The sequence below is a fragment of the Rosa chinensis genome, chromosome 4, assembly GCF_002994745.2.
Source record: "Rosa chinensis cultivar Old Blush chromosome 4, RchiOBHm-V2, whole genome shotgun sequence".
Classification (NCBI taxonomy): domain Eukaryota; kingdom Viridiplantae; phylum Streptophyta; class Magnoliopsida; order Rosales; family Rosaceae; genus Rosa; species Rosa chinensis.
Window position 1 is genome coordinate 34,356,211 of NC_037091.1, and position 15,248 is coordinate 34,371,458.

The 15,248-nt window shown below is 40.1% G+C and overlaps 2 protein-coding genes and 1 pseudogene across 2 annotated transcripts; 2 read left to right on the plus strand and 1 right to left on the minus strand.

Moving 5' to 3' along the window:
* The first annotated feature begins 154 nt into the window (after positions 1-154).
* On the plus strand, positions 155-8,713 carry LOC112198578 (annotated as a pseudogene).
* Positions 409-1,965, plus strand: LOC112199165 (pentatricopeptide repeat-containing protein At2g39230, mitochondrial). The gene is made up of 3 exons (XM_024340221.1): positions 409-1,318; positions 1,490-1,727; positions 1,839-1,965. Exons 1-3 carry the CDS (start codon positions 409-411, stop codon positions 1,963-1,965), a joined length of 1,275 nt encoding a protein of 424 aa, XP_024195989.1.
* A 1,064-nt stretch (positions 8,714-9,777) lies between the features above and the next one.
* Positions 9,778-11,371, minus strand: LOC112200190 (protein MULTIPLE CHLOROPLAST DIVISION SITE 1). Its single transcript, XM_024341213.2, has 4 exons — positions 11,056-11,371; positions 10,773-10,939; positions 10,286-10,652; positions 9,778-10,178 (listed from the first exon to the last, which is right to left on the minus strand). The coding sequence occupies exons 1-4, from the start codon at positions 11,086-11,088 to the stop codon at positions 9,975-9,977; spliced, it is 771 nt and encodes a 256-aa protein (XP_024196981.1). The 5' UTR covers positions 11,089-11,371; the 3' UTR covers positions 9,778-9,974.
* Between the last annotated feature and the right edge of the window lie 3,877 nt (positions 11,372-15,248).

Below are 15,248 nucleotides of genomic sequence, written 5' to 3' on the forward strand. Positions count from 1 at the left end.
GATGTATTATTGTTATTTTCACCAAGTAAAGTCTCTTGTTGACTTATTAATTCACAATTCAATCTAAAATAATCACTCACAATAACACAAGAACTAAAAATAGAATAATCTTTAAGTAAGAAATCAAGAGAATCCTTGAAAATTTTTATTCCATTAGAACTAATGTAAAAATTACATCCACTCTCCGGCAAACCGCCGCCGCCGCCGCCGCAGATCCATTCTCCGGCGAACCCAATTCCACAACCCTTCGATTCAACCCAAACCCAAACCCAAACCCAACTCCTCAACACTCTTCTTCTGGCCCACAAGACCGATCCCAGTTCCGCTCTTGACCTCCTCAAACGCGCCGAAGCTCACCCAGGCTTTGTCAACGGCGTCGACACCGTCGCCATCTTGCTTCACATCTTAATGGGCTTTCCAGAGACTCGCGGGCGCGCCAAGACATTGCTTAACCGCTACGTTTCCGGCGACTCCGGCCCTCCTCCTCCGGCAGTCCTTCTCGATCGTTTGCTGGACTGCGCAGAGAGGTTTGGATTTGATTTTGATTCTTGGGTTTTCAGTTACTTGTTGAATAGCTATGTTAGAGCGAACCGAATAGGGGATGCTGTTGATTGCTTTAATAGAATGGTGGAGCTTGAGATATATGCTGGTGCTGGTGTTGAATATATGAACATTGTGTTGACGGCATTGGTTAGGAGGAATATGTTTGAGGAAGCACGAGACTTGTATGGTAAAATGGTTGAGAGAGGAGTTGGCGGTGATTGCGCCACTCTAAATGTCATGATGCGTGCTTGTTTGAAGGAGGGGAAGCCGGAGGAGTACTTTCGGAAGGCAAGGGGGAGAGGGATAGCAGCTGATGCCGCATTGTATGATGTGGCCATTGGGGCTGTTTGTAAGACTCCCGAATCGAGTTTGGCTTTGGTGTTGTTGGCTGAAATGAGAGAAATGGGGTGGGTTCCTTCCGCGCGTACGTACACTAGTGTGATTGGGGCGTGTGTGAAGCAGGGGAATATGGTGGAGGCGCTAAGGCTCAAGGATGAAATGGTGAGTTCTGGGGAATCGATTGATTTGGTTGTTGCTACCAGCTTGATGAAGGGTTATTGTGCGCAAGGGAAGTTGGATGCTGCTTTGGATTTGTTCAACATGATCATGCAGGATGGACTTATTCCTAACAGAATCACTCATGCAACTGTGATAGGATGCTGCTGTAAGAATGGGAACATGGAAAGGGCATATGAGCTTTACACCAAAATGAAACGGATGGGTATTTTGCCTGATGAGTTCATTGTGAATCATTTGGTGCGTGGATTTTTGAAATGTCGGTGACTTGAAGATGCGTCTAAGTTGTTTGACGAGGCAGTTGACTACGGTATTGCAAATGTCTTGTTGTACAATAATTTCTTAGCATGGCGTTGTAGGGAGAGTAAAGTAAGCAAAGCGCGTAGTTTATGGGATAAGATGATGCGTAATGGTGTGATACCTAATGCAGTTTCCTACAACAACATGATACATGGCTATTGCACAATAGGGGATATGGATTGTGCAAATAATGAATTTTTGGAGATGACACAAAGGGGTTTGGAACCTACTGTTTTTACTTACTCTATTTTGATGAATGGGTATTTCAGGAACGGTAATGCCGAACGTGCTTTTAATGTCTTTGATGATATGGTGGATGCAAAGAAAATCCCCACAGGCTACACAATTAACATTGTCATTGATGGCCTGTGAAAAGTTGGCCAGACATCTGTGGCAAGTGATCTTTTGAAGAAATTTCTTGACAAGGGTTTTATTCCTGGATGTATGACTTGTAATAGTATTATACATGGGTTTACCAGGGAGGGTGCCATGAATTCTGCACTGAATGTTTATAGAGAAATGTGTGAAGGTGGAGTCACTCCAACTGTTATCACTTACACCAGCCTTATTAATGGGTCATGCAAAACTGCAAAAGCAATAAGATAGATCTTGCTTTAGAAATGTGGCATGAAATGAAAAGTAAGGGCATCAAAATGGATGTTACAGCATACTCTGCTATCATTGATGGGTTTTGCAAAAGGCGAGACATGAAAAGTGCTCGCGAACTTTTCTCGGAACTTCTGGAAGTTGGTTTATCTCCAAATACAGGTGTTTATACTAGCATGATTTGTGGCTTCCGGAATGTAAATGACATGGAAGCAGCTATTGACTTACATAAGAAAATGATAACTGAAGGCATTCCATGTGATGTGAAAACGTACACTGCATTAATCAATGGACTGCTAAGAAAGGGTGATTTACAATCTGCATCAGATCTTTACTCAAAGATGCTTTCGAAGGGAATCACACCTGATATCAACACATATACAGTTCTAATAAATGGCCTTTGTTGCAAACGACAATTGGAGAAGGCACGCAAAACCTTGGAATACATGAATAGAAGGAGAATGACTGCTAGGGTTCATATTTATACTGCTTTGATTGTTGGGCACTTCAAGGAGGGGAATTTGCAAGAATCGTTTAGGTTGCACGATGAAATGCTAGACAAAGGCCTCGTACCTGATGACATTACTTGTGATATTCTTATAAATGGAAAGTTCAAAGGCATAAGTGCTCTTCCGAGGACTTCATGAGTCTAGGTACTGGTCGGTTATTGTTTGATCATGCTTCCAACTTTTGTTTGCTCATCGGGTGAGAAATTACTATGGCCTGGAATGTTCATAGAGTCTCTTTCACATCTCTTTGGGAAATATTATTCCAGGCTTGACTTTTATGGTTGTAACATTACAAGTGGAATCAGTCATCTTCATTAATAGGAATCTCAAATAGATTCTGAAATCTGAACCTGCTACCATCCTCTTCTTCTATCGGACTGCTGCTGGAAATTGGATGGAGATGCAGCTCAAAGGTACAAATAGCTTGGATTTTATCCCTTCTGTCTTTTTATTGTAGTTCATCATGTTACAGTTGTCCTGTTGCACAGATTAAGTTTGGTTATTTAACGCCCATAATGCTTTGTATTTTGCAATTGAGATTTGTTGATCGAGTTTCTGAGTTGCTCTGGATCTTAATCTGCCAGATTATATTACTAAATTTCTAAAAGTTGAGGCTGTAATTTGTCTGTATTACCAAGATTCGGCCTAAGCTAGTCCTCACAACACTTGCCGTTTTAAGATATTTTACCTGACCTGTTGCTGTTAGCTGTATTGTCTTCAAAAGGCCTCTGCTTTCTATTCCATTTCAGTTGTGGGTGCTCAATGCTCACTCACATTTAGGAAGCTCTGAACTGTGCCTAGCCTCACCTGGAAGAGGTAAGCAATCTGAACTCTTTGTGTTCGAGTTGTTTTAGTCATGTGGGTTTGAATTTTGGGTTAGGAAAAGGTTTCTGATCTGGGTCTATAGTGGGAATTTTTTTATTTTTAGTTTTCTGATTTGAGTATTGATGCTTCCTTCAGGTTTGATTGAGGTTGGGGGTTACATTCATTCATTGGTGAAAACATGAAGGAAGCTGTGCTTGTGGCTTTTGCTGCTACAATTGGTAACTTTCTGCAAGGATGGGACAATGCTACAATTGCTGGTACTTATTTGAAATTTTTTAGCTTTCTTCAATTCTTGTTTTTCGTAGGCTCTGTGCTTTGTGCTTCATTGAATCTTTCCAGTAATTCTATCTGGTTTACGCATTTCAATCAGAGTTTGTCCATTTTGTTGTGTTCAGTTCATGTTTTTGCTTGTTCTCATTTAGTGCTCATATTTCAGGGGCTATTGTTTACATCACGGACGATTTTGATTTAAGTAGCTCGGTAGAAGGTCTTGTTGTGGCCATGTCACTCATTGGGGCAACAGTTATTACAACATGCTCAGGAGGCATATCAGATTGGCTTGGTCGGAGGCCAATGCTAATAGCATCATCAGTTCTTTATTTTGTGAGTGGCTTGGTGATGTTGTGGTCACCCAATGTGTATGTACTATGTCTTGCAAGGCTATTAGATGGATTTGGAATTGGTTTAGCGGTTACTCTTGTCCCAGTCTACATATCCGAGACCGCCCCATCAGATATAAGGGGATCGTTGAATACTCTTCCACAGTTCCTTGGTTCAGGAGGCATGTTTTTGTCATATTGTATGGTTTTTGGGATGTCGCTGTTAGCCTTGCCAAGCTGGAGACTGATGCTTGGGATTCTTTCTATTCTCTCTCTTATATATTTTGTATTAACCGTGTTTTACTTACCTGAATCTCCTCGATGGCTTGTGATTAAGGGCAGGATGCTCGAGGCAAAGAAGGTTCTCCAGAGCTTGCGTGGCACTGAAGATGTTTCTGGTTTGTTGCTTATTCTCTGATTTGCTCATATTTTGTATATGTATAGTGATCTATGTTTTATAATGCATAGCGCCATAATTTAGCATGGACTCACGCACTGACTTGTCATACTACACGTCATATATAAATGCAATATCTTCGACAAAAAGCTGCGTAGCTTCTTTACCAGTAAAGGATGGTGGAGTTCCCTTTCGTTCTTCCTTCCCTTTCCCATTAAGCATTAATGTTGACTTGCTTCAGACAAATAGCTTTCATCTGAAGAAAAGGTTTAAGCATTTAGTCAAACTTTTATTAATGCGTGTAATGTATTGCTTTAGAAGAATCATCCTGACACAGTGATTTGGTTGTGATGGATAATCTAAATAAGGAAACAAGTATGGTAAGATATGCACATGTTTATCAAACAAAAGTTTATGGAATGACTTATTTCTTCAGTATTGCTCTACCTTAACTTTTATATAGGGTTTACTTTACTGACTACATATAGATTATGCTTAGATTCTTATATGTTTATTTCACATTAATAATTCTTTTTATCAAGAACCATTAATACTTCTCTATTCTGGGTCTGGATTATCAGTGGGTTTCATAAATGATGTTGAGAACATGAATCCAACGTGCAAAATGGGGGTTCATAGTCTCAACTAATGAGAAGTACACTGATATCAGATCCATACTAGCATTTGCACAAGTGCTTAAAGCCAATTAGCAATAGGCTTTTCTAGGCATCTAAGGGCTGAGAATATGTGCGACTGCCGAGTAGTGCATCTTCAAGGGCACAAACTTTATCATGTGGATCTCGCTAATGCACGGTGTTTATAGGTGAGATGGCTTTGCTTGTCGAAGGTCTTGGAGTTGGAGGTGAAACATCTTTAGAAGAGTACATCATAGGCCCAGCTGATGATCTTGATGGTCAGGAAACAGCTGACAAAGACAAAATCAGGTTATATGGACCCGAAGAGGGCCTTTCCTGGGTTGCCAGACCTGTAACTGGGCAGGGTTCTTTTGTCAGTCTTGTCTCTCGCCAAGGAAGCTTGGCAACCCAGAATGTGCCTCTAATGGATCCTCTTGTCACTCTCTTTGGTAGTGTCCATGAAAACTTCCCAGAGGCAGGGAGTACGCGGGGAAGCATGCTCTTTTCTAACTTTGGCAGCATGTTCAGCACAGCAGATCATCCACGGGGTAAAACTGAACAATGGGATGAAGAGAGCTTGCATAGGGAAGGTGAGGACTATGCATCTGGAGGAGACTCAGATGACAATCTGCATAGTCCTTTGATTTCACGCCAGACGACAAGTATGGAAAAGGATATGGTGCCACCTCCTCCTTCCCATAGTAGTATTCTAGGCATGAGGCGCAACAGCAGTCTCATGCAAGGAACTGGGGAGACAGTTGGTAGCACAGGCATTGGTGGTGGGTGGCAGTTGGCATGGAAGTGGTCTGAGAGACAAGGCGAGGATGGAAAGAAGGAATGAGGATTCGAGAGGGTATATTTGCACCAGGAAGGAGTCCCTGGCTCACGTCGTGGGTCCCTTGTGTCACTTCCAGGTGGTGATGTTCCTGCAGAAGGCGAGTTCATCCAGGCAGCTGCTCTGGTCAGTCAGCCTGCTCTGTATTCGAAGTGACTTATCGATCAGCATCCTGTTGGACCTGCAATGGTTCATCCATCAGAAACAGCTTCGAAAGGACCAATATGGGCTGCTCTGCTTGAACCAGGGGTTAAGCACGCATTGTTTGTTGGAATTGGAATCCAGATTCTTCAGCAGGTTTGGTATACCAAATTTTCTTTTTATCTGATCTAAATTTTGTCCTTAAGGATAGCTAAAATGTGCTAATTACCTAGTTCAACTTTATGGAGAAATATTATTAGTAGTCAAGTTTCTCTGATGTTATGCTATGTTAGTCATGATATTTGCTTGGCCAGTCCAAAGGTTGCTAAAAAAATGGCACATCAAATTTTCTCGCTCTCACTATTATTAGTCATATTTTGCATATATTTCCTTTTGGTCAAGGTTCATCTTCTTTCTGTAAGTAGTGGCGTTTGTCTTTAATGCTCTTTGGGGTAAAGCTAACGGCTAAATGTTAATATAATTTTGCAGTTTTCTGGGATAAATGGAGTTCTCTATTACACTCCTCAAATTCTTGAAGAGGCTGGAGTCTCAGTTCTTCTTGAAAGCTTTGGTCTCAGTACAACATCTGCATCTTTCCTCATCAGTGCATTCACAACTTTGTTGATGCTTCCTTGTATAGGTCTAGCCATGAAGCTCATGGATATCACTGGTAGAAGGTGATTTACTCTTAACATGGTTTTTTCTTTTTGAGCTGAACTGTCATAGATTTTCAACTCAACAAGGAAGAATTTGCCTTGCCATCACACCAAATATTGGTCGTTGTCAAAATAAGCCAGCCTGCGTCTATTTCTTGACTTAACGTTCTATTTTATAAAAATATAAAAGTAATGTGTGTGTGTGTGTGTGAACTGTGCTGTTGATAGGATTCTTGACAATCTACTAAAAATCCAGAACCCTAGCTTATTTTGTGCTTTAGAGGAAAAGTTGAAGTTTAAATCTTAGCTAATGCACTTCTTATTGCAGGATCCTGCTACTGACTACACTTCCTGTATTGATTGTGTCACTCATTCTTCTAGTCATTGCCAACTTAGTGACCCTAAGTTCAGTCATTGAAGCCGCAATATCAACCACTTGTGTGATAATCTATTTGTGTCTTTGTCACGGCTAGGCCTGGCATTTAAACCCGTAACCCGCAAACCCGCACTATACCCGCACGCAAAAAACCCGCACAAACCCGCCCGTTTATTAATCCGGGCTAAAAAAAGCCCGCACGCAAAAAACCCGCAAATTAACGGGTTTTGCGGGTTAAACCCATTGGAACCCGTTAGAACCCGTTAACTCAAAATCATTCCCAAAAACCAATTTCCCATTACCCAAACGGGTTCCCCATTTTTTTTTTTTTTTTTTTTTTCAACCAGGGCATTTTTATAATTTTTCTTATTCCTCATGAGGATCCGACAGTTGGATCTTCGTATAATTGTGAAAAGACGATTCAAAAGGAGATCCGTGAGGATTTGACCGTTGGATAGTCGTATAATTTTGTCAGGATGATTCTAAAGGCGATCTGGGACGATCCAACCGTTGGATCTTCGTATAATTGTGCAAAGATGATTCAAAAGGCGATCCGTGAGAATCCGACCGTTGGATCGTCATATAATTTTGTGATGATGATTCTAAGGGCGATCCGGGACTATCCAACCCTTGGATCTTGGTATAATTTTGAGAGGATGAACCGAAGGGCGATCCGTAAGGATCTGACCGTTGGATCATCGTATAAATTGGTAAAGATGACCATCTAGGTGATCCGTGAGGATCTGACCGTTGGATCGTCGTATAATTTTGAGAGGATGAACCTAAGGGCGATCCGTGAGGATCTGACCGTTGGATCGTAGTATAATTTTGAGAGGATGAAACTAAGGGCGATCCGTGAGGATCTGACCGTTGGATCATCGTATAAATCAGTAAAGATTATCCTCTAGGTGATTCGACCGTTGGATCTTCGTATAATTTTGAGAGGATGAACCTAAAGACGATCCGTGAGGATCCGACCGTTGAATCATCGTATAAATAAGTAAAGATGATCCTCTAGATGATCTGTGAGGGTCCGACCGTTGGATCGTCGTATAATTGTGATTTGTGAATTATTTTTTGTCAAAAAGAAAAGGAAAAAAAATCTAAAAAGATAGAAAATAAAAAATTTCAAAATAGAAAACCAAAAAAGTTCATATAGAGAAAATGGCAAATGAGAGGTTATATACATAAGTCTTAATTGGTTTTAATTGCTTTGATAAAAAGTTTAAAAAAAAAAAAAAAAAAAATGTTTACGGGTTTTAACGGGTTCCAATGGAAAACCCGCAAACCCGCCGGGTTTGGCCCGCAAAACCCGTTAAGCTAACGGGTTCTTACCGGGTCGGCCCGTTAAGAACCCACACCGTACCCGCACTATACCCGCACGTTGCCAGGCCTAGTCACGGCCTATGGGCCAATCCCAAATATCCTCTGCTCCGAGATCTTTCCGACAAGGGTGCGTGGCCTCTGCATTGCCATCTGTGCCCTGGCGTACTGGATTTCAGACATTATCGTCACCTACACGCTGCCAGTTCTGCTTGATTCAATAGGCCTAGCTGGTATCTTTGGGATTTATGCTGTTGTTTGTGTCATCTCTTTGGTGTTTATCTACTTGAAAGTTCCAGAAACCAAAGGCATGCCCCTTGAAGTCATTACTGAATTCTTTTCTGTTGGTGCAAGACAAATTGCTGCCGCCAAAAATGAGTAATCGAGAACAGTTAGTGACTTCACCAGTTTGGCGGTTCTCCGTCTTCTGTAAGGAGATTTTGTTCCACGCATTTGAATATTCATAATGGGTGATGGGTGATTCTTCCATTTTTTATTGTGTATGATAAACTAGATTATTTTGGAGATTATACTTAAAGCTTAGAAGAGATGATTGATTTATAACTGTGGGAACACATCCAACACTGCCCTTATTTAAATAAGGCATTCTACAGTCAAATATGCTGGATTTTGTAGGCATGTTTGCTGGTTCAATCACACTGTTTGGAAAATAAATACACACGTGCCTTATTTTTTTTTTTTTAAAGAGGTCTGAAACCCAATTAAGTTGGGAGGCTCATCTCACGCCTGATTTATTTTATTAGATAATAAAGGATGCATAGAGGGGGACGTAAAACTTTGACCTCTAGCATCATTACAAATATCCTCGTAGAGTACATCATAGATAATCATAGTTATCCACAGGTGCCTCATCACACGCTTCTTATTATATGAGAGAAAAGTTTATTCGTCTCATTATTCTTCACCCTTGATTACCTAAACACGACTGTTATATGTGACCTCCATTACATTCAAGAGGGACTAAACCGACCAAATTATGTAACCATAGTCTGAAAATTGGATGCCAAAAACTAATGTAACAGCAGGTACCTGTGAGCGTCATACAACTACAAACCTCAATTATCGAGCCTAATATACAAGAAATGAATCTATTACACTGACGACGGCTAAATGCAGCTGAAATTACTGTTGCAAAAAGAAGTTTTTGCCAAATGTTTAGGCACCGGCAGATCAAGTGACATCATCAATATATATTTACCTCTTCAATCCCCTTATGATATGAAATTATCACCAGGATTTAGCAAAGTAGTAGATAGCACATGGCTTACCCAACTGAGTATGCAAATCACTACAATGTTTTCTTGCTCACCATGTGCTGTAAGCAAGAAAGAACAAGCAACCGCAAAAGGGCAAATCAAATCATCCAAGTACCATCAAGAACATGCTTATCATGGTAACAACGTCAACAAACAGGTGCATGATTCAGTTTGATGATAGATACTAAGTCAGGGCATTTGAGAGTGAAATCAGATAAACAGAGTGCACCATTCTAGAATATTAAATTGTCATCTATAAAGCAGTTTATTTCAGAGATGAAACTACATCCTATTTACAGGCCGACCTGAACTTTTAAAACCGGATATCTAAAGTGGCTACATCAAGTTGCAATTGCAATTGACATCTTGACCTGCTAACTACAACTCAGAATTCCAATCATCACTGAATGGCAGAAATAGAAGCCCAGATTTAAATTCAGGGTTTATGCCTTTCCTCGGATGATGACATGCTACCGGAGGAATTTGAGGCACATTCTGATAAGGGTGGCTTGGAGTCACCACCTTCATTACTGATGAGGTTTTCTTCCCCATGCTCGGGTGACTTGGGACCCGACTTGAATGCTTTCACAGGATCTGTAGCATTGCTAGAGTCCATCACTAACCTGCTCTCCTTTTGCTCCTACCATACAAAATCACAAAAAAATTATGAAGTAGAGCATTATTGCAATAGGCAGAGTCATGAAGATTCTTTTCTTTTTCGAGTCACAACCATAATGTACTACTTACTGTCTGCAGTGCTTCATGCTCAGCCTGAATTCGATACGGTACACCATGTTTCTGATACACATTGGTATGTGCCAAGTCTTCATCAATGTCACCGGCAGTGGTTGCAAAAGGATGATTGGAAGGAATCCACCTAATTATGTCCGGGTCAACATCAGCAGGCATCGAATCCCCTTCTTTAAGGAACATTGTCGGTCTCTTCCACTGGTATGCCCGCGACCTCCTCTTTCGATGGATAGCTTGTTCCTCTTTCGTAAGAGTAATTGGGGCAAGGCGATAAACCTTTCCACACATCTCTATAGTCGAATTTCCCTTACCAACTTTAACCAATGGATTATTGAATGGGTCATCGTACATGAGAGGCTTCGAACTGTCAGATTGAGCATCATCCAAGTATCGAAACAATGCAACATACGCAAACAATCAGAATTCAACAGTGTTCACAGTAATCTTCTGTAGAGATGTGTGTTGAAAGGATTGAGAATCATACATGCCTCTTCTATCGGACCTAAGCTGACCACGTCTGACAAGATCAGCTACGGAGCCTTGACGATTGTTCTTCGACTTCCTGACCATGAATACTCTCAGAGCAACCACCAAAAATGCAGTTGCAATACATAAACCAATTGCCAAATTCGATCCCACTCGTTGTCGTATCTGATTATTATCAAGTTGTCGTTAATGTGCAGACACTGGCTATAAATATAAACCCAGAACTATTATTCTAACAAACCCATCATTATATAAACCCCTATTTGATATATGAAGGTTACCTTGAAAACAATGGGAGAGACTGAGCTGGTCATTCCGTGGAACTTGTCAACTGGGTCTTTGATATGGTATACTTGTAGTTCTCATCATTGTGGGCATTAGGGTTTTCACTATTAGAGCTACCTGAGCCGTCAATGGCTCTAAGTACGAACCTGTGAGTGGGTTTTAGCCGTCGAGCCCAGAGGAACCGACCGTTACTGGACCCGAATTGGGGTCTAACCTTCAGTACCAATGCAGGAGTTTTGATGCTTTGAGACCCAAATTGAGGTCTATGGTTCAGAAAGCAAAGACAGGATTGAATCGGTGAGAAATGAATGCAAATAATTATGTTAATTTTGGTTGGAACGATTGATAAGTCATATAAACAAAAACCACTACAGGTGGTCGAGTTGGTAAGAGTCTCCAGTTGTGGAACCCCCACACCCGAGTTCGAATCCCGCCGACGCTTATTGGAGTTAAATCTCAATATATTCTTAGTGGCCAGGGGAATGAAGCGTTCTGACATGATCCCTCGGCACGGATTAGTCTCTGGGCCTAGGAAGCCTTTGAGGAACAGTGTGATCTCGATAAAAAATAATATAAAAAAAATATAAAAAAGTCATATAAACAAAGGAAAGAGAAAGATCAATTAGATGATGGAGTGCTTCAGTATCATACTTTGAGAAATGAACCTCTATGAATGGTTTTGCAGATGTTACCATTTGTGCCAGAGACTTGGGTGCCATTGGTAATTGGTAGGGCTCAACATATGTAACTTTTACCAAGTTACCACTCAAGAGTCAACAGTTCACCAAATAATAAATATTTACTTCACTCAAAAAAAAATAATTCTTTTTATGAATTCGTTTTTTTTTTTTTCTTGGTTTAAGGAATGACGACCATTCTGATAATGAACATTATACAGTGCAAGATGATTGAATGAAAAGTAGTGAAACAAAACAAAATGCACAAGTGCATCTAAAACGAAAAGTAATCAAGACATGAATAACCATAACTACACTGTATATGTCATTTGAGCAGTGCGAATGTGGTAATGACTGTAACTATATATGTAACTGTAAACGTGGTCGTAACTAGAGAGATACACCCTAGGAGGATTTCCATGCCAAACCGAGGTGATACTCCCAAGAGATCGAAGGTGGTCAAGGGTGTCAAAAACTTGGACCAAAGCAGACGAACTCTTAAGAACCATAACCATAAGCCTGTGTCCCAGATCATCGAAACCCAAATTTTATCATTGGCTTTGGGCTGTTAGTCCTAGGGTTCTGATGTTAGCTGCTTTTGGGGCAGCCCCCTCTGCGTAGAGTGGTCCCAAAGGTTTATGAATAAATTCGGGTTGGATCTTGAATTGCTCGAATACAACCCAAGTAGTATAAGATTACTGGTTACTTTGTGCTCCTCAAAAATGCTTGATCACCTTTATGTCAGTTACTCTAAGGCTTCATAAGCGGTGACGCAAATCGATCATGCCCGTTACATATGGTCATTGTGTATTGTTAACCACATTTTTCATCAATATCTTCATCTCTCAAAATCCAAACTCATAATATCCATACTCCTCAACCTCCATCACCACCACCATTACTCCATCAGTTCCGTTTAAAATTGGTCAAAGGAGCATCATATCTTCATCATCATTCCATTCATCATCACCATCAAGAAGCTTATCATCCATCCATTCCACCATCAAGGAGGATTCAAGGAGCATTGAAGGAGGAAAACAAAGGAGAAGCTACTCATTGATTTGTCAAGCTTCAACTAGTTCATTCTTTCCTCAACTCTTTAATTTAGCTTGATGAACTTTATAGATTTGACGTTAATTTGTATGATTATGAGTGAATAGTTACTTTGTTGGGGCTAGGGTTGAATTGAAAGCCCTAGTCAAACTTGTATGAATTGATATTTTAATTTACATTTGAAGTTATTTGTTATTTTCATCTTCATATGCTAATTCAAGAAGTGAATGCATTCATTCAAAGTTAACTACTTTGAATGTGTTGTGTTTGTCATCTCATGAAAAAATGTTTAAGGAGTAGTTAACCTTGAGCTTTGATAGCATGATAGCATCCTCTATATGCACGTGAAGGTTGTGAGTTAAAATCACCTAGATCTAGGATTGGTTTGCTTGGATGATTATCCAAACTCAAAGCTTTATGCATCTAGGAACAATGAATAGAGACTTAACCGGTAATAGGATTAATTTTTTCTTAGGTAGTTAATTCTAGACTTATCCGGTTGGAATTGATAACATTAAAGGAGTTTACGCCTTTGTAGTCTTATCCGGATGCAAAGAGGGTAATTGAAAACTTAGAATATCATCACTTGAATTTGAATTTCAATACAACCCCTAACTTTATCCATTATATTACTAGTTTAGTTTAGAGTAGTTTAGTTTACATTTGAGCATTTATTTTAATTTGGTTCACCACTCTATCCAACAAATAATTTCACTACCACCACAATGCACATACTCACCATGAGCCTAGATTTCCTTGTGAATTTAGGTGTGTGATTGTACATTTGCATATTCTAGCTCTCCTTAGGTTAACACCCTAGCTAGTGAAAGGAATTCAATCCTCGTGGGTTCGACAACCTTTCTTAAATCCCTATATTATTACTTGTACCCCTTATACTTAAGGGTGGCTATTTGGCTAACACCAAATCATAATTACCATAATGAATTTGCTAACGGCCATTATGTATTGCATCTTCTTAATCGATTAAAATAATAATTGCATAACTTAAACAACAAATGGTAAATAACATATGGTATTTCATTCTAAAACTTATTTTTGAAGTTTATATAAGCACTAGTAACATCTCAATATAGATCAAAGGCCATTTGCTCTTTGCCATTGTCTTCAAGAATAGTGAATACTGCATGCCTTAATGTACAGTTGAATAGCTTCTTCGAGCACAGAATCTTCGAGGGCACTATAGTAAATTTCAACATTTCAAATCATTTAGGAAATACATTCACATATAAACTGTAAGATACACAAAACCGTACCGAACACAAAAGAGGCCAAACCTCTCAAGCTGTGATCGTACCTCAAAGGTATGCACAATATGAGAGAATAACAAACATGGAAAAATCAGCACTTCATTCCACTTGCCTAACTCCTTTGCTAAAGCAGCAGCAGACTCCATGTTACGTCCCATATCTCAATTTACCAGTTTACTAGTCAATTGCACGGTAAAAGACAACAACTTTCACTTTTTACTTTGTTTCGATACTTTTAGAGGACCAAAAATTTACTTTTTGTTCAGGTCAGTTTTTATGAGCCCCGGAAAATTTTATCAAGATAAAGTGAGATAGTTCGGAATAAATTTTACGATCTCGGTAATTATTAAGGTCATCGAGAATAATTATTGAAATTTTTTGCAAAGTGTAATCTTCAAATTTTCGACTTTATAATAAAGTACACAACGCGACGAGTCTGTGAGAATTTTCGAGGAATTTTTAGGACACCCAAACTATTTATTATGAATTTCTGAAGTTTGGGAATTATGGAAATTCCTTTTAAATGAAAAGAAAATGTCATGACGTGATCTGGACCACTAAATTATCCACCGCTTCTTGAGCACCATCCGTTTTAATTGAAAATCAGGCTATAAATAGCCCTTAGATTGAATCAGCGTCCCAGATTGTTCCAGAAACAATCAGAAACCTCGACCCACGACCCATTTCTCTGGCCGAGACCCATGACGGCGACCCGGACGGTTCTTCGCCGTCTGGCCACCTCTGATCGTCGCACCAGCGCCAAACATTTCATCTCATCCTCCCCGACGTCCCTATGGTAAGGGTTTGTCCGATCGTTGATCGTGGAAGAAGAATTGAAGCCCGAAAGCTTCGAGTTTCCTGGCAAAGCTTATGCAATTTCCGACGATCTTCGGGGTTGTATGACGTATGGAAATTGGTCCTCTCGTAGTGCTCTACGTTTGTGTATATTTAGGTTTTGATTTGGATTAAGTTTTGATGGATGGATGATTTTGGTGTCTTCGGCTTTGATGGGGATACTATTCACAGTGGCTGTCCTTATGCTTCTGGGTCCATTTCCGATGATGGTCTTCATCCTTGAACACTAATCAATGCTGGGTCAAGTTAATTTCACGACTTGGGCAGTGGAATATCGAAGAGTAGCCGAGTTTTTGATTTTTTGTTAGGATGCTTCCGCTCGAAGGTCCTGTTTGA